At 44.6% G+C, this 20042-nt stretch overlaps 1 protein-coding gene across 1 annotated transcript in view; it reads left to right on the top strand.

Moving 5' to 3' along the window:
- The window catches only part of ATXN3 (ataxin 3), a 41460-nt gene that overhangs the window by 14482 nt on the left and 6936 nt on the right, over nt 1–20042 (top strand). The window contains exons 4-7 of the mRNA XM_040333838.1: nt 1859–1944; nt 4686–4752; nt 17361–17448; nt 19789–19918. Of these exons, the coding sequence (XP_040189772.1) occupies nt 1859–1944; nt 4686–4752; nt 17361–17448; nt 19789–19918 (371 nt within the window). The remainder of the gene's footprint in view (nt 1–1858; nt 1945–4685; nt 4753–17360; nt 17449–19788; nt 19919–20042) is intronic.

Here is a 20042-nt window from a genome sequence, read left to right as displayed (position 1 = left end):
GCTTTCTTTCTTTCTTTCTTTCTTTCTTTCTTTCTTTCTCTTTTTTTCTTTCTTTCTTTCTTTCTTTCTTTCTTTCTTTCTTTCTCTTTTTTGCTTTCTTTCTTTCTTTCTTTCTTTCTCTTTTTTGCTTTCTTTCTTTCTTTCTTTCTTTCTTTCTTTCTTTCTTTCTCTTTTTTGCTTTCTTTCTTTCTTTCTTTCTTTCTTTCTCTTTTTTGCTTTCTTTCTTTCTTTCTTTCTTTCTTTCTTTCTTTCTTTCTTTCTTTCTTTCTTTCTTTCTTTCTTTCTTTCTTTCTCTTTTTTTCTTTCTTTCTTTCTTTCTTTCTTTCTTTCTCTTTTTTGCTTTCTTTCTTTCTTTCTCTTTTTTGCTTTCTTTCTTTCTTTCTCTTTTTTGCTTTCTTTCTTTCTTTTTCTTTCTTTCTTTTTTTCTTTCTTTCTTTCTTTCTTTCTCTTTTTTGCTTTCTTTCTTTCTTTCTCTTTCTTTCTTTCTTTCTTTCTTTCTTTCTTTCTTTCTTTCTTTCTTTCTTTCTTTCTTTCTTTCTTTCTTTCTTTCTTTCTCTTTTTTGCTTTCTTTCTTTCTTTCTTTCTTTCTTTCTTTCTTTCTTTCTTTCTTTCTCTTTTTTGCTTTCTTTCTTTCTTTCTCTTTTTTGCTTTCTTTCTTTCTTTCTTTCTTTCTTTCTTTCTTTCTTTCTCTTTTTTGCTTTCTTTCTTTCTTTCTTTCTTTCTTTCTTTCTTTCTTTCTTTCTCTTTTTTGCTTTCTTTCTTTCTTTCTTTCTCTTTTTTGCTTTCTTTCTTTCTTTCTTTCTCTTTTTTGCTTTCTTTCTTTCTTTCTTTTTCTTTTTTGCTTTCTTTCTTTCTTTCTTTTTCTTTTTTGCTTTCTTTCTTTCTTTCTTTTTCTTTTTTGCTTTCTTTCTTTCTTTCTTTTTCTTTTTTTCTTTCTTTCTTTCTTTCTTTTTCTTTTTTGCTTTCTTTCTTTCTTTCTTTCTTTCTCTTTTTTGCTTTCTTTCTTTCTTTCTCTTTTTTGCTTTCTTTCTCTTTTTTGCTTTCTTTCTCTTTTTTGCTTTCTTTCTTTCTTTCTCTTTTTTGCTTTCTTTCTTTCTTTCTCTTTTTTGCTTTCTTTCTTTCTTTCTCTTTTTTGCTTTCTTTCTTTCTTTCTCTTTTTTGCTTTCTTTCTTTCTTTCTCTTTTTTGCTTGCTTTCTCTTTTTTGCTTTCTTTCTTTCTTTCTTTCTTTCTTTCTTTCTTTCTTTCTTTCTTTCTTTCTTTCTTTCTTTCTTTCTTTCTTTCTTTCTTTCTTTCTTTCTTTCTTTCTTTCTTTCTTTCTTTCTTTCTCTTTAAATGGTGCAGGGATGGGCAAATGCCACCAAAAGAAAGTTCTATTTGTGGGGGGGGGGGGGGAATTATTTATTTATTTTTTTCGGGTATATCGTCGCATGATCGGCAGTTAAATGAACGCAGTGCCGAGTCACAGGAAGGGGGGGTAAATCTTCCGGAGTGCCGGTCCCTACCCCTCCATGCTGTGGAGAGGTTTTTGCTAGTCCTGTCTTAGGATGACAACGCTCCTGCCATGGATACATTACAGGGACAGAAAACGTTACTGGCAGGATCAATAAAGGGTAAAAAATAAATAAGCCTGACAAAACTAAAGCAGCCACCACATTTCTGTACTTGGATACATTTTAAAGTATAACAGGAAGGTTGATGATGACTGTGTGTGTTTGGCAGGGACATTGTAAAGAACATAGCGTTGTATCATTCTGCTACAAGCGTGCAATGGATGTCTGTATTATCTGTGTCAGACAATGTAATACATTTACAGAACTCTCACTGCTTGCTGCTTCTTTGTTGTTGTTTTTTTTACAGGTTATAAGCGACGCTCTGAGAGTGTGGGGCTTAGAATTGATCCTGTTCAACAGTCCAGAATATCAGATCCTCGGCATCGATCCAATGTAAGATGTTTTTTACAGTCCTAGAAATGATCGTGTGACAGAAGTAAGATCGGTGGTGTTCAGTTTTATCAGTCCTGTACACTCCTTTTGTTCAGCAGTACCAAGCCTTGATGAAGGGGGGGAGCCTCTGAACCCCAGAAACGTGTTGAATGTTTGATACAATAAAATTGGGTCCTCCTTGCAGTAAAAATAGGATAGGGTTTCCTAAAGCGGTGGGAAAATCTTTAACCACGTAAGCCCCGGACCATTTGGCTGGCCAAAGACCAGAGCACTTTTTGCGATTCGGCACTGCGTCGATTTAACTGACAATTGCGCGGTCGTGCGACGTAGCTCCCAAACAAAATTTACGTTCTTTCCATCCCCCCCCCACACAAATAGAGCTTTCTTTTGGTGGTATTTGATCACCTCAGTTTAGGCCGATACGTTTTCTTCTACATATTTTTGGTAAAAAAAATCGCAATAAGCGTATATTGATTGGTTTGCGCAAAAGTTATAGCATCTACGAAATAGGGCATAGTTTTATGGCATTTTTATTATTATTATTATTATATATTTTTTAATAGTAATGCGGCGATCTGGGTGTTTTTTTTTTTTTTTTTTTTTTATTGTGACTGCGACTCTATGGCAGACACGCCAGACACTTTTGACACATTTTTGGGACCATTGTAATTTTTACAGCGATCGGTGCTATACAAATGCACTGATTACTGTAAAAATTACACTGGCAGTGAAGGAGTTAACCACTAGGTGGCGCTGACGGGATTAAGTGTGTCCTAGGGAGTAATTCTAACTGTAAGGGGGCATGGCTACGAGTGACACGTCGCTGATCGCTGCTCCCGATGACGGGGAACAGACGATCAGTGACGGTGTCACTAGGCAGAATGGGGAGATGCTTGTTTAAACTTGCCTCGCCCCGTTCTGACCCGATCACGGGACACCGGCGGACATCGAGTATGCGGACCCCGCTGGCACGGAGCTCGCGGCAGGGGCACGAGCGCGTCGGCGCGCGCCCACATGGCGACAATTTTTAAGTAACGTAAATCTACGTTACTCTTCCCAGCTGTGCCGTTCTGCCGATGTATATGTGCAGGAGCTGGTCGTTAACCGGTTGAGAAAAAAAAAGTTTGAACTTGCAAGGCAATGTCATAATGTCCTAGTATGCGCCGCTGAGCCACGATGACGTTGCGGCCTCAGCATTCCGCTCTGAAGGAACGGCACCGGTATGCTCTTCCTTCAGAGCGCATGCGCCGTGACGTCACCGGCTACTGCTCGCTAGAATATCTTCTAAACAGTTCACGTTTAGGAGATATTCATTTTACCTAGAGGTAAGCTTTATTATAAGCTTACCTGTACGTAAAAAAAAAAAATATATAAGACTTTTACTACCACTTTAAAAGAGAGCTGTAACGTTAAATAGTTTGTAAACCTCAGGCCCTGAAATTATGAACAAAGCATATCCCCTCTATAGCGTGTACTTGTCTCTATCTAGAGGACTAAGGGGGTTATTTACAAAGTGCAAATCCACTTTGCACTACAAGTGCAAAGTGCACTTGAAAATGCACTTAGAAGTGCAGTCGCTGTAAATCTTCGTTTTTTTATTAACAAGCCACAATGAACAAGCGCAAATGAGAACAGTTGACGCGTTTCAGCCTATAAGGCCTTAGTCATAACCCATTTGTTTGATTTAAGCCTTGCCAATAAAACCTGGAAGCTGATTGGTTTCTAGGCAGAAGTTAGCCTGTTTTTGCACTCTCCAGCTTTAGTAAATAAGCCCCCATTATGTCACACTTGCACACAGTTTGGATGGTTTTGGATGGAAGTTGGTTAACCTTACACCGTGGGGTTTTTTGTTTTGTTTTGTTTTTGGTTTAGAACAGGGGTCTCCAAACTTTCTAAACAAAGGGCCGGATTACTGTCCTTCAGACTTTAAGGGGGCCGGACTGTGGCCATCAGGAGTACAAAATCCCCCATCATTGGTGTCATTGGACCCCATCATTGGTGTCACTGGGAGGAATTCTGCCCAATCATTGGTGTCACTGGGAGGAATTCTGACCCATCATTGGTGTCACTGGGAGGAATTCTGCCCCATCACTGGGGTCGCTGGGAGGAATTCTGCCCCGTCGCTGGGAGGAATTCTGCCCCGTCGCTGGGAGGAATTCTGCCCCGTCGCTGGGAGGAATTCTGCCCCGTCGCTGGGAGGAATTCTGCCCTGTCGCTGGTGTCATTGGGAGGAATTCTGCCCCGTCGCTGGTGTCATTGGGAGGAATTCTGCCCCTTCACTGGGAGGAATTCTGCCCCTTCACTGGGAGGAATTCTGCCCCTTCACTGGTGTCATTGGGAAGCATTCTGCCCCGTCACTGGGAGGAATTCTGCCCCATCACTGGTGTCACTGGGAGGAATTCTGCCCCTTCACTGGGAGGAATTCTGCCCCATCACTGGTGTCATTGGGAGGCATTCTGCCCCGTCACTGGGAGGCATTCTGCCCCGTCACTGGTGTCATTGGGAGGAATTCTGCCTTGTCATTGGGAGGAATTCTGCCCCATCATTGGTGCCAATGAATAAAAAAGCACCCCAAGGGCCGGATAAAATCAAGCAAAGGGCCACATCTGGCCCCCGGGCCGCAGTTTGGAGACCACTGGTTTAGAATATAGTATTTTGGTTTTAAGTTTTGCAGGGCTCCTTGCAACTGTAGTCTGATTTATTTTTATTTTACTTTTATTATTATTTTATTTCATTCCTAGAAACGAACGAGCTTTTATTTGCAATTATAAAGAACACTGGTTTACTGTACGAAAATTAGGCAAACAGGTAGGTTTCATATAATCTATATTTTTATTTTTTCACGTTATTAAGTTGTAAAGCTGGTCTTGCAATAAAATGCAAGGTCTACTTAATAAATATCACCTTCCCCCTAATCTACAATTGCTGCATTATACCTGGGGGGGGGGGGAGGGGGCGGGATTAAAAAAATATGTTACTTTGACTTTTTTATGCTTGTTTTATGACCAATTCATAAGCTGCAGGTTGCAATGTGGAGCCCCGTGGAGTTCTCTCGGCTCATCACCTACTTGCCTATATACTGGCTGTAAATGAAGAATGCTTTCAGAAATAGAAGTGTTGTTAATTTTTATTTTTAACCATTAAACAACATGGGGAAAGTAAACGGAGAGATGAAAAATCCAAATCAAATCAATATTTGGTGTGACCAACCTTTTGCCTTTTAACCACTTACAGACCGCCCGCCGTTGTTTTCCGTCGGTACTTTGAAGAGGGATATCGTTTTTATGGCAGCAGCTAGCGACCATAACCCTGGTATCCTCTTTGGTGGGTGGTCCAGTTTCAGATTAAAGTGGTCTCTGCGGTAGATTCACCTCAAGATCACTTTTATCCGTGGCGGGAGAGGGGCCCTCCCGCCGCTCTCCGGTGCCCTCTGCTGCTTATCAGCGGAGGCCAGCGCGTTTTTTTCCCTGGCTTGGTATGAAGATGAGTGAGGGGAAGATGGCCCCAACCCGTCTCCATACCATTGCAGGGTGGAAGCTGCGTCAAAACGTCACTTCCGCCCATAGGTCTTAACCACTTGCGCACCGCCCATAGTCAAAATACGTCATTTTTTTTTTTAAAGATGGATATCTTGGTAACGGCAGCAGCTGCTGCCACAACCGAGATACCCATCTCTTCAGTGGGCGGTGGTGTACACGATAACGGCGGTCTCCGCGGCAGATTCGCCACGAGATCGCCGTTATCGGTGGCGGGAGAGGGGCCCCCCCTCCCTCCGCTTACCGGAGCCATCGGTAGCGGCGGAGGCGATCGGGTGCGCTCGGCTGCTGACTGGGGTTGCGAGTGAGGGAAAGATGGCCCCCACCCGTCCCCATAGCTCTGCTGGGCGGAAGTGACGTCAAAACATCAGTCCCGCCCAGCGTCTTAAAGAAACATTTTTTTTTTGACAGTTTCAATTTTTTTTTTCTTTTTTTGCATTTAAGTCTAAATATAAGATGTGATGTCTTTTTGACCCCAGATCTCATATGTAAGAGGACCTGTCATGTTTTTTTCTATTACAAGGGATGTTTACATTCCTTGTAATAGGAATAAAAGTGATCAAATTATTTTTTTCAGTGTAAAAAATTATAAACTAAATAAAAATAAATAAGAAAACAAAAAAAAAATTTTTTAAAGCGCCCCGTCCCGACGAGCTCGCGCACAGAAGCGAACGCATACACGAGTAGCGCCCGCATATGAAAACTGTGTTCAAACCACACATGTGAGGTATCGCCACGATCGTTAGAGCGAGAGCAATAATTCTAGCCCTAGACCTCCTCTATCACTCAAAAAATGCAACCTGTAGAATTTTTTAAACGTCGCCTATCGAGATTTTTAAGGGTAAAAGTTTTGACGCCATGCCACGAGCGGGCGCAATTTTTAAGCGTGACATGTTGGGTATCATTTTACTCGGCGTAACGTTATCTTTCACAATATATAAAAAAATTGGGCAAAATTTACTGTTGTCTTATAAAAAAGAGATTTTTTTTCCAAAAAAAGTGCGCTTGTAAGACCGCTGCGCAAATACGGTGTGACAAAAAGTATTGCTATGACTGCCATTTTATTCCCTAGGATGTCTGCTAAAAAAAAAATATATAATGTTTGGGCGTTCTGATTAATTTTCTAGCAAAAAAATTGTGATTTTTAAATGAAGGAGAGAAGTGCCAGAATAGGCCCGGTGAGCAAGTGGTTAAAGAGACCAACTTATTTTTTTATTTTTTTTTATTGCATTTTTATGTAAATATGAGATGTGAGGTCTTTTTGACCCCAGATCTCATATTTAAGAGGACCTGTCATGCTTTTTTTCTATTACAAGGGATGTTTACATTCCTTGTAATCGGAATAAAAGTGACACAATTTTTTTTCTTCTTCTAAAGAAAAGTGTAAAAATAAAAGGTAAAATAAATGAGATTTTTTCTTTAATTTTATAATTTTTTTTAAAGGCGCCCTACCAAGCTCGTGAGCAGCGCCCACGTATAAAAACGGTGTATAAACCACACATGTCAGGTATCGCCGCGATCGTTAGAGCGAGAGCAATCATTGTAGCCCTAGACCTCCTCTGTAACTCAAAACATGTAACCTGTAGAATTTTTTTTTTTTTTTTTTTTAGATGTCGGCTATGGAGATTTATAAGGGTAAAAGTTTGTCCCCATTTCAAAAGCGGAGCGCAATTTCGACGCGTGACATGTTGGGTATTGGTTTACTCGGCGTAACATCATCTTTCACAATGTAAAACAAAGTTGGGCTTGCTTTACTGTTTTCTTTTTTAATTTTATAAAGTGTATCTTTCCAAAAAAAAAAAAGTGCGCTTGTAAGACCGCTGTGCAAATACGGTGTGACAGAAAATATTGCAACAACCGCCATTTTATTCTCGAGGGTGTTAGAAAACATATATATATAATGTTTGGGGGTTCTAAGTAATTTTCCCTGTTCGTCTTTCAGGACAGGTACTGTAGAGAGACACAGGCTCCTCCCCTCACAGGAAACACCGCCTTCCAATTAAGAATTTAAGCCTCATCCTCCCTCAGCTCCTCAGTTTATGGTGTTTCCTCCGGAGGGGAGACACCGCTGGGGGCCAAGGGCCAGACAGCTGGGGAAGCTGAGGCCAGTTTTCCTGAGAGGGGGGACCTGTTCTCCCTGGGCTCAGGGCTATTTTTTAAACGCATGGCGTCCTGGTTGACTGGGGAAGTCACTTACCCAGGACATCGCCGTGTAGCGTCCCGCGGACATTCCTGGGGTGGATTCAGCCGCGGAGGCCTATTCACTCAACGCACAGGGGTGGCGCTGCAGGCGGGGTGCACGCTCCCTGTGAGATTTCACAGTCGGCCAGGAGCTGGGCCGGACCGGATGACGAGTGACGTCAGTTCCGGGGGGGGCGGGCACTTCCGCCGGATACGCGTCACTGGTCCCGGACGCTGCAGTGTGAAAAGGCCTGACGCTGGGCTGGTGCGGCCTCTCTCTTCTCAGCCGTAGGGTCGGCGTTTTGGCAGGCAGTCGCGACCACATTCCTCAGCGAGATGTCGGAAGCAGAGGCTTCCCGTGCACCTCCGGATGACGACAGCACCAGCCACTCTAAGGTAAGGAGAACCCTGGGGTGGTGTTCCCTTATCATGTTGTACAGCTTCACTGGTGATTTTTTTGTTTTCTTCTCCTGGTGGTCGGGGAGTTTGTTAGTGTAGTGTGTCTGGAACCCTGGTGGTGGTTGGTCCTAGAACACTCCTGGCGGTTACCTGTGTTATGCGCTGGTCTCTCTTTTAATCTAGCCTCCACTTTCTTCTGTGTTTTTCAGAAATCCACAGAAAAATCAGCCCACAGCAGGAAGAAATGCCCTTCCTGCAGATCTTCACTTAGTGAGAGTTGGAACAAAGCACTTTGCAGGAGATGTATTGAGGGGCTGGTTAAAGAAAGGGAGGCAGAGCAGGCATCTGAATTAGCAGCTTCTATGAAAGAGCTTTCTGGCACCTTTCAATCGTTTAAAGATATTTTTGCTAATTTTCAATTGCCCCAAAGCAGCCCTTCTGTAGCGCAACAGGTAATTCCACCGAATCCTGAGGTTCTTCCCTCTGGGAGTAGAGAGAAACCTGCGGATATCAGAGAGGATGCTGAGGAGGAGCAAGACAGTGCCGCTTCTAGCTCCCAAGAGGAGTCAGATAGTGAGAAGACAGAGGCAGGGTCCTCAAAGGTCTCTCGCTACAAGCTTTCCCTTGAAGAGGTGGAAGAGTTATTGGAAACTATCCACGCTACTTTAGGGATAGTTGAGGAGAAAAAGACACTGTCACTCCATGACCAGATGTACAGTGGTTTGGGAGAACAAAAGAAAAGGGTTTTTCCAGTCCATGAAGTACTGGTCAATGCCATCAAAAAAGAATGGCAGGACCCAGAGAGGAAACCTTTCTTCTCAAACTCTTTGAAGAGGAGGTTTCCTTTTTCTGAAGAGGAGGCTTCAGTATGGAACAAATCCCCCAAACTAGATGCCGCCTTTTCGCAGGTATCCCGACATACGGACTTGGCGTTTGAGGACATGGGGGTCCTTTCAGACCCCATGGACAGGCGGATGGATTCGCTATTAAAAAAGTCCTGGGATGCTTCCCAGGGGAACCTTAAGCCAGCTATGGCAGCAACAGTGGTGGCCCGTAATTTAGAGCATTGGCTCTTACAAATTAAGGCACATATTGAGGCCGGAACGCCAAAAGAGACTATACTTTCCTCTTTTCCAACTTTACTGAGTGGCGTACGGTATGTAGCGGACGCCTCAGCAGAGTCAATCCGCATGTCTGCCAGATCTGCAGCTCTATCTAATTCTGCAAGAAGAGCTCTCTGGCTCAAGACATGGCAGGGGGATAGCGCCTCAAAGGTTAAATTGTGCGGGATCCCCCTTACAGGAGACTTATTATTTGGGCCAGGCTTGGAGGCTGTCTTAGATCGTACAGCCGACAAGAAGAAGGCTTTCCCCTTAAAGAAAAAATTTGGGGGACAGACAAAGAAAAAATTCTGGACCCAAAAGAAGGTGGAAGTCCCCAAACCTGAGGGAAAGAAAAAGTTTTGGGGACCAAAAGGGAAAGGCCGTGCCGGGGCACTTTTTCGTGCTCCTGAACAGCCCCAAAAACCTCAATGACGGAGTCAAGGTGGGAGGAAGGTTGGGGGCCTTTCTCCCACAATGGGAGACGATCACCAGCAACCAATTTGTGCTGGGGATCATAAGGAGAGGGTACAGACTAGAATTCTCAAGTCCCCCCCCATCCAGACTCTTAGTCACCAATTTGCCCCAATGCAAAGAGAAATCTGTGGCTCTGATCTCCTCTCTTCAGGAGTTGGAGGATCAGGAGGTGGTAGTTCGGGTTCCATCGGAGGAGATAGGAAAGGGCTTCTACTCCCACATATTTGTGGTCCGCAAGCCTTCAGGAAAATTCAGGCTTATACTGAATTTAAAACCTCTAAACACCTCGGTCACGTACAAACGGTTTCGGATGGATTCCATCTATTCCGTGAGGACACTCCTCCTTCCGAACTGCTTCATGGCATCCATAGATTTAAAGGATGCCTACCTACACATCCCAATAGCGGAATGCCATCAGAGATTTCTCAGACTGGCCGTGAGGTCCAGAGAGGGGATGTTTCACCTGCAATTCAAAGCACTCCCCTTCGGGCTCTCCTCTTCCCCCCGCATATTCACCAAAGTGATGGTGGAGGTACTAGCCTTTCTACGTCTCAAGGGCATCCTGGTGATAGCTTACCTGGACGATCTGCTATTCTTTGCAGACTCTCCGACACGGTTGTCCCAGGACCTCCAGGTTGCAAAGGGGATTCTGGAGAACCTAGGTTGGTTACTCAATCTGGAAAAATCCAGCCTGACACCCTCCCAAAGAGTCACTTTTCTGGGATATGTACTGGACTCAACCAGACAGATGACTTTTCTCCCAATAGAAAAAGTTCAGAAGGTGGACAACGTAATATCACTTCTTCAGAGCAGTTGCCAGCTTCCGATAAGGAAAGTCATGTCAGCTCTGGGGTTATTAACATCTTGTCTTCCTGCAGTGCAGTGGGCGGGTCTGCATTTCCGACCTCTACAACTGTTCATACTGAACATTTGGGACCACAAACCGGAATCCTTGGATTCCCTGATATCCATACCGGTTCACATCAAGAGGTCCCTTTGGTGGTGGAGGAAGGGGGCGAACCTTTTACAGGGCCTGGATTGGATCTCCCCGATTTCCAGAACAGTGACAACAGATGCCAGTGGCTCCGGTTGGGGAGCACACCTGGACTCCCTTCTGACACAGGGTCGCTGGGCAAAAGAGGACTCGCAAAAATCTTCGAATTGGAGAGAACTAAAAGCGATAGAGTTAGCCCTCAAAGCCTTTCAGAAGGAGCTGCAGGGACAGCATGTTCGAATCAGGACAGACAACTCCTCGGCAGTAGCTTATGTCAACAAGCAGGGGGGCACCAGGAGCAAGTCCTTATGGGATCTGACAAAATCTATTCTCATATGGGCGGAGGCCAATGTCTTGTCCCTCTCAGCCATACATCTGAAGGGAGAATTAAATCAGGTCGCAGACTTCCTCAGCAGGAAGAAACTGAGGGAGGGCGATTGGGTTCTGAATCAGGAAGTTTTCAGAGCGATCACTCAAAGATGGGGTCTTCCGGAGGTGGATTTATTCGCCTCAAGAGAAAATGCCAAAACTCGGCTCTTTTTTTCCCTAAACAGATGGGATGGAGCTCTGGCGGTGGACGCTCTGGCCCAAACCTGGAAGTTCTCCAGGTGTTATGCTTTCCCCCCTCCGGTTCTAATACCAGCAGTCCTGAGGAAACTGCAGGGGGAGAACACAACACTCATTCTCATCGCACCTCATTGGCCCAGGAGACCATGGTTCTCTATCCTAAAAAATCTATCGATAGAATCTCCTTGGATTCTATCAATTCGGGAGGATCTCCTTTTGCAGGGTCCAATCTGCTGCCCGCAGGTAGAGAGATGGAACCTGGCAGCCTGGCTTCTGAGGAAGAGCTGCTGAGGGGCAAAGGGTTTTCAGAACGCTTGGTTGAAACACTCCTAAGCTGTAGAAAGAAGGAGACGCAAGCCATTTACCAAAAAGTGTGGAAACGGTTTAACATCTGGTGTGCAGAAAGCTCATTCAGTGTCAACAGCTCTGTGGCTGTTTTAGAATTTCTTCAAGCTGGAGCTGATAAAGGATTGGCAACTAGCACGCTGAAGGGTCAGGTGTCAGCGCTAAGTGTATTTTTTGAAAAACAACTAGCATTTGACCCTTGGGTCTCTAGATTTTTTAAGGCTTTGAGTAGACGGAGACCTGTTAAAACCTCCAACTTCCCAGTTTGGGATCTCTCATTGGTTCTTCAAGCCTTTACAGTAGAACCATTTGAGCCTTTAGACAAATGTAGTTTAAAAGTGATCACTCTCAAAACAGTGTTTTTAGTAGCGATCACTACTGCCAGGAGAGTGAGCGAACTCGAGGCCCTATCTATTAGGGTCCCCTTTTTTCAAGTTTTTCCGGATCGCATCATTTTTAAGACAGATCCGGCTTTTCTACCAAAGGTAGCTTCTAAGTTTCACAGAAGTCAAGAAATAACATTGCCTTCTTTTTGTTCAAATCCTGTGAGGGAACAGGAACACAAGTTTCACAACCTAGATGTTAGGAGGTGTGTCCTACAATACTTGGATTACACAAGTCAGTTCAGGAAAGCTGATTCACTATTTGTTTTGTTTTCTGGGTCCAAGAAAGGGTCTAGGGCTTCTAGACGCACGATAGCCAGGTGGTTAAGGGCAGCCATCGTTCTAGCCTATTCTTCTAGGGGAGTAGAGCCTCCACAGGGTATCAAGGCTCATTCCACCAGGGCAGTAGCAACTTCCCAAGCAGAGTGTGCTGGTGCTTCCCCGGAGCAGATCTGCAAGGCTGCAACATGGTCTAGTTTCTCAACGTTTGTAAAACATTACAGACTGGACCTACTTTCAACCAAAGACCAGGCTTTTGGACGCAAAGTACTGCAAGCAGTTGTCCCACCCTAGGGTAAGGTGCTCGCTTATCCTCTCTACAGTACCTGTCCTGAAAGACGAACAGGGAAAAACGGGGTTACTTACCGGTAACATCCCTTTTCCTGGAGTCTTTCAGGACAGCACTGGTACCCACCCTCTTTTGTTGTAGGGGATATTATGGAAACTCATCAGACGAGGCCGTCAGGTAAGATGTAATTTTATACTTTTATGACGTGTTCTTGTGTCTCCCCAGCTGGCCGGAGGTACTCTGGAAAAAACTGAGGAGCTGAGGGAGGATGAGGCTTAAATTCTTAATTGGAAGGCGGTGTTTCCTGTGAGGGGAGGAGCCTGTGTCTCTCTACAGTACCTGTCCTGAAAGACTCCAGGAAAAGGGATGTTACCGGTAAGTAACCCCGTTTTTCTAGCCAAAAAATAATGATTTTAACTTGTAAACACCACATCTCAGAAAGAGGCTCTGTCCTTAAGTGGTTAAACCAGCATCAATTTCTTCTAGGTACACTTGCACACAGTTTTTGAAGGAACTCGGCAGGTAAAAGCAAAAGATCAAAAAAAAAAAAGTAAAGAAGAGATTTGGGGGTCTTTTTTGACTCCAGATCTCATCTTTTAAAGAGGACCTGTCATCCCTATTTCTATTACAAGAGATGTTTTGCATTCCTTGTAAAAGGAATAAAAGTACTAAAAAAAAAAAAAAAAAAAGTGACAGTATAAAAAATAAAATGCATAAGAATTTTTTTTTTTTTTTTAATTGCCCCCATCCCTTCGTGCTCCCGCGCAGAAGCCAACGCGCTTGTAAGTCACGCACGCATATGTACCGTATATACTCGAGTATAAGCCAAGGCACCTAATTTTACCACAAAAAAAATGGGAAAACTTTTTGACTCGAGTAGGGTGTCCATCTGCATGCCTCACTGTGCCTTACTTTGCCTCACTGTGCCCATGCCTCACTGTGCCCATGACTAGACTGTCGTTTAACATGGGAGTCTATGGAAGGGGTGCCCGGCTTTGAAAAATCGGTGCTCCCTGGCCGTAGGTCCCCTGGACAACAAACTTTGCACACTTGTAGAGGAAGAGTTTGTGAGTGTTGTCTCGCAACAGAAGCATGATGCAGGCCAAAGCGGTGTGCAGTACCGCGTTTGGCCTGAGGAAGGGGGCGCTGGAGCCAATCGCAGCTGATCGGAAATGCACAGAAAGGCCAGAGGACAGCTCGGCAAATCTCGGGAATAAAGTCTTTCCGAGGTTTGCCGAGGTGTCCTCGGACCTTTTCGGCCGTTTCCGAGGTTCTTCGGTGCCCCTATTGCCGCATGCGGTATTGCATGCCATTGAAGTCAATGCGGAACAAATTATTTTAGTTTACATGGACTTCAATGGGGAAACTCACTTTGATATGCGAGTACTTTTGGATTACGAGCATTCTCCTGGAACGGATTATGCTTGTAATCCGAGGTTCCACTGTACAGTAAATTTCTAGAAAAATATACAGATTTAAACTTGTACACAAAAAGTGCCAGAAAAGCCCTGGTCTTCATGTGGTTCGTTTTACTTGCAGTGTGGTTCAGCTATACCGCTGTGTTTTTAAACGAGTCCTTAAAGCGGAGCTCCACCCTAAAGTGGAACCCCTGCTGATCGGAACCCTCCCCCCATCCGGTGTCACATTTGACACCTTTCAGGGGGGAGGGGGGTGCAGATACTTGTCTAAAGACAGGTATTTGCACCCACTTCCGGTCACAGTCTCGGGCAGACAACGGGCATGACGTCACCTCCCGTCCAATCCCCCGCCCCCCCCCCCCGTTTGCTGGGAACACTCGGCTCCCAGTTTACAGCGGGAGCCAATAGGCAGGCGTAGCGCGACTCGCGCATGCGCCGTAGGGAACCGGGCAGTGAAGCCGGAGCGTTTCACTTCCTGGTTCCCTCACCGAGGATGGTGGGGGGGGCAGCAGAGTGACGAGCGATCGCTCTTCCTCTGCTGCGGACGGCGCTGGACTCCAGGACAGGTAAGTGTCCCAATATTAAAAGTCAGCAGCTGCAGTATTTGTAGCTGCTGGATTTCAATATTTTTTTCAGCGGAGCTCTGCTTTAAAGAATCTCCAGTCTTGGGAGAAGATACCTTTTAGTACAGTGCAGCTTCTAACAAAATCCTTTGCTTCCCTACCCCCCTCTAGAAGTCAGGGGTGAGGTGAGTATATTTTTTAACCCTTTTCCAATTTATTTTTAATTATTTTTTTTTTTTTTTATTTCTTCTATAGGTATAATGCAGCGATTTTCAGATGAGGGTGTGTTATGTAATAAGCGAGCCATACATTTTATTGCAAAGGTGTTTTTAAATCCTGAAAAAAAAAAAAAAAAGTATAATAAATGTTATATTATTAAAAAAAAATTTTTTTTAAATGGGCCATTTACTACAAAAATGTATGCTTTAAAGGAAACTTGTCCTTTTAGGAGATGTCAGCCATAGCAGACTCACTATTCCTCTCAGCACAGACTTCCTTTAAAGTAGCTTTGAGCAGCGGATTATACTAAAAAAAAAAAAGAAAAAAAAGCACTGATTGGATAGCCCAGCGCTCTGTTATGCATCATACCTTCCAATGTACCTTCCACACTTTTTCTTACAGGAGCTGTGACGGGCTGAGTACAAAAATTTCAGCTTGCGATTTAATCTAACAGTGAGTGTCATTATAATGTCAGGAGTGAATAGGGAGAACTTGGAAGCTGATGAACTCAGAATACACATGCTGCATGTAATCTGAAGCAGCTCACTGCTGTCATCTGCGTGACTTGCTTCCCTCCCTCCCATAGTATTGATGCAGGCTTCGCCTTCTCCCCGTACTGATGTGTTGCATTGCATCATGTGTGGCCAACCGTAGACAAGTGTGGGTAGCTGTATCAAATATGATTTTATATATATATATATAATGTAAATAAACACACGTTAACAAATTTCCACCCACACCAATTCTGGCATTCCTCTCCTACATGTAGAAATCATAATTTTTGCTAAGAAAATTACTCGGAACCCTTAAACATTATATGTATATTTTTTAGCAGAGATCCTAGAGCAGGGTTCGACAAATCTCGGGTACCAGGTCGTCATTGCGATTAGAATTAGCAACCTGGGGCGGCACAGCTGGGGTATCCTGTGTCTCCGTGCGCCCCCACCGCCGCGCGATCGCGTCGGGCTGCGGCTTTGCGGCCTTCTGCAGGCCTATGCTTCCTTCTGTGATCTGGAGCCATCTTGTGGTGGCCGTTGGTATGACAAGACAACCAGCAATGCTAATGGAGCTTCCCCGGTCTGTTTTCACTGCCATCTCCTTCCCTCAAATTAGAACCCCCAAACATTATGTATATTTTTTATCCTAACAGAATAAAATGGCGGTCATTGCAATACTTTCTGTCACACCGTATTTGCGCAGCAATCTTACAAGCGCACTTTTTTGGGGAAAAAATACACTTTTTTTTTATTAAAAATAACACACCAGTAAAGTTAGCCCAATTTATTTTTTATATTGTGAAAGATAATGTTACGCCGAGTAAATTGATACCCAACATGTCACGCTTCAAAATTGCGTGCACTCGTGGAATGGCAACAAACATTTACCCTTTATAATCTCCATAGACAACGTTTTAAAAAATTCTACAGGTTGCATGTTTCGAGTTACAGAGGTCGTCTAGGGCTAAGAATTATTGTTCTCACTCTACCAATCGTGGCGATACCTCACATGTGTGGTTTGAACACCGTTTACATATGCGGGCGCTACTCACTTATGCGTTAGCTTCTGCGCTCGGCGGGACGGGGCGCGTTCCTGGTTCCTAACTTTTTTTAGCTGGCTCCTAGATTCCAAACAAATTTGTCAAGCTCGGTCCTAGAGAATAAAATGGCGCTCATTGTAATTTATGTCAAATGGTATTTGTGCAGCAATTTTTGAAATGCAATACGTAGCCCAACTTTTCGGAAAAATCTAAAGGATAATGTTGCGCTGAGTAAATGGATACCTAAAGTGTCACGCTTTAAAACTGGGCACACTCGTGGAATAGAGCCAAACGTCGGTACTTACAAATCTCCATAGCCTACGCTTGATTTTTTTTTTTTTACAGGTTATCAGTTTACAGTTACAGAGGAGGTCTAGCGCTAAAATTATTGCTCTCGCTCTATCGTTTGTGGCAACACCTCACGTGTGGTGCGAATGCTGTTTACATAGGCAAAACCTATGTGTGTTTTTCCTTCTGCGCGCGAGTACAACGGGACAGGGGCGTTGGAATTTTTTTTTTTACCACTTTTATACCTATAACAAGAAATGTAAACATCCCTTGTAATATAAATGAGGCATGCCAGGTCCTCTTTTTATAGAGACATCTGGGGTCAATAAGACCCCCAGCTATTTCCTTTAGCCTGGAAAGCATCAGATCAAAAAAAAAAAAAAACTTTGATCTCTGCTCTGCATTGTTTACATCTGCCAGAGCCAGAAGTGACGTCATGTCCGGCCTCCCAGGGTCATAGAGCTGTCCTGATTATAAGTAAACCACCGCCAGAACGGATCTCTGGCTTCCTGATCGCACAGGAGCGCAGCGAGAGGGGAGGGGGACGTGTGGGGATGTCCCTGCTGCATGTAAAAGCAATTCAGCAGCTGAACAGCTGCTAGGATGGCTTTTACAAGCGAGGGAATCGCTGTCTGAAAACAAAGATATCTGGATGATGCCTGTAGCTGCACCCATCATCCAGATATCTCCACTTCAACCTAAGGATGTCGTATGGCATCCTACAGGCGGGACGTGATTAATGAAGTTATTATTTTGATGACTAAAGAAATGTGGTGTCATCAGTTCTCCTTCTTGTGTTATTGCCTATTTGTTTTACCTCTTTTCCTTTCATTTTTTGCAGTGGTTTAACTTGAACTCATTGTTGACGGGTCCAGAACTCATATCGGACACTTACCTTGCACTATTCTTGGCTCAGCTCCAACAGGAAGGTAAATCTCTCTGCATTTAAAGTAGAGCTATAACTTCCCATTAAATAAAAAAATAATATATGCATCAGTTTAGGGGAACCACCCTCCCTGACAGCAAGTAAACAATGGAGTACTAAAGGCCTAGGCACCAGGGGTGGTATCTCTCTATGCTGTAATAAAGGCCAAGGCAGCACAGTGGTATAGTGGTTAGAACTTTCACCTAGCAGCAAGAGGGTCGCTGGTTCTAATCCCGACCACGACACCATCTGCCTGGAGTTTGCATGTTCTCCCTGTGTCTGCTTGGGTTTCCTCCGGGTACTCCGGTTTCCTCCCACACTCCAGACATGCTGGTAGGTTAATTGGATCTTGTCCATATTGGCCCAGTATATATGTGTACGAATGTGTGTCCCAAGCGCGTTGAGATCCTACGGGGTAAATGACCGCACCAGCCAGGCAGACACTGGCTGCAAAAGCACCTTGAGGCGATTCAGTTTGCATTTGTAGCTCTATACAAGTTATTAATTCGTTCAAGGCACCAGGGGTGGCATCTCTCTATGGTATACTAAAGGCCAAGGCACCAGGGGTGGTATCTCTGTGGTTTACTAAAGGCCAAGGCACCAGGGGTGGTATCTCTGTGGTGTACTAAAGGCCAAGGCACCAGGGGTGGTATCTCTGTGGTTTACTAAAGGCCAAGGCACCAGGGGTGGCATCTCTCTATGGTGTACATAAGGCCAAGGCACCAGGGGTGGTATCTCTGTGGTTTACTACAGGCCAAGGCATCAGGGGTGGTATCTCTGTGGTGTACTACAGGCCGAGGCACCAGTGGGTGGTATTTCTATGGTGTACATAGACCCCTTTCGCACTGAGGGCATTTTGCAGGCGATATAGCGTGCCTGCAAAACGGCCCTGTTCCATTCACTCCAGTGTGAAAGCCCGATCACACTGGAGCGGTGCGCTGGCAGGGCGTCGGCAGGACACCAGCAGCTTCTTTAGGAACTCACCGCTCCTAATGCGCTCCTGCCCTTTGAAATCAATGGGCAGCGCCACTGTACCACCAGCAAAACGCTGCTGTTGCTGCTCTTTGCGGGCGTAATTCAACACTTTTTTTCGAACGCTAGCAGGGGTAAAACCGCCCTGCTAGCGGCCGAAAAAGCACTGCAAATCTGACGGTAAGGCGCCACCAACAATGGCGGCGTTTTACCGCCGACGCCCGGGGCGGCACCGTGTGAAAGGGGCCTAAAGGCCTAGGCACCAGGGGGGTGGTATCTCTATGGTGTACTAAAGGCCAAGGTACCAGGGGTGGTGTCTCTATGGTATACTTAAAGCGGATGTTCCATTACAAAAAAAAAAAAAAAATTTAAGTCAGCAGCTACTAACACTGTAGCTGCTGACTTTTAATAAGGACACTTGCCTTTCCTAGCCGCCAGCGATGTCTGCCCCCGCCGAGGCCGATCCTCGATCCTAGCAGCTCCAAGCGCCGCCATCCACAGTAAGGGAAACGCAGTAAAGCGGTACGGCTTCACTGCCCGTTTCCTACTGTGCATGCGCGAGCCGCACGGCGCTTTGTGAATGGGCCGGCTGCTTTCTGGGACACACACAGTTCCCAGAATGCAGCGCGCCCCATTCACAAGAAGACACCCAGTGTAGGAGGAGGAAGAGAATCCACCGCGGTGGATGAAGAGGCAGATTAGGCACTTCCGCATAGCAACAGCTATTTAGGGTGAGTAATAATTTTTTTTTTTTTTTTTTTTTTTTTTTTTTTAAGATTTTTGGTGGAATATTTTTTTTTCAGGTGGAACCTCCACTTTAAGGCCACTTATTTTTATTATGAAAGGAAAACTGGCCCAAAATGGTAGAAAAAAACAAAAAATAACCTTCCACCAAAGAACAACCCAAAATAAATTCTCCTGCTCCTGATGATCGCAGTGTTACTACATATGTGTATGGTATTTTGTTTTTTGCACCCGTAGTAGAGCCCAGAAGCAATAGTGTGAGTTTTGCTTTATTTTTTTGTCCTACCTAAAACACGCTGACTGCTGCTAATTAACAGCTTATCGACCGCGCTATAACCGAATGATGGCTACAGCGCAGGCGGCTAGTTCCGTGATTGCGCCTGCTGCAGGGTGCGTGCGGCGTTCTCTGGGATCAAAGATTGAGGTAAAGTGCCAATCGGCTGTGTCCAATGACAACTGATCATAGATGTCATCAGTAGCCAGTAGAAACTTTTTTTGATTGAATAGTAGTGGATGCGCGCTTTTTTTTATTTTATTTTTATTTATTTTTTTATCCAAAAGTTCCTGCAGTACACATTGCCATTCACCAGAATACTGTAACCCCTCCCCCTTTTTTTTCCCTATCCAGGCTACTCCATTTTTGTAGTAAAGGGTGACCTTCCAGACTGTGAGGCTGACCAGCTCCTGCAGATGGTTCTAGTTCAGCAGATGCAGCGACCGAGGCTCATTGGAGAGGACCTGGCTGCTCGAAACCAAAGGTACATTTAACAGCTGTGTTTTTTTTGTTTTTTTTCCAGTGTTTTTTTAGCACCAGTAACTCCTAATCTGAAGTGATGACAAATGGCACAATGCTTGGGGAAAGGCCACGGCTCCATAAATCTC

Source organism: Rana temporaria, chromosome 13 (assembly GCF_905171775.1).
Source record: "Rana temporaria chromosome 13, aRanTem1.1, whole genome shotgun sequence".
NCBI lineage: Eukaryota > Metazoa > Chordata > Amphibia > Anura > Ranidae > Rana > Rana temporaria.
Note: the sequence above shows the minus strand (reverse complement) of the source record. Positions and strands in the feature narration are given on the sequence as shown.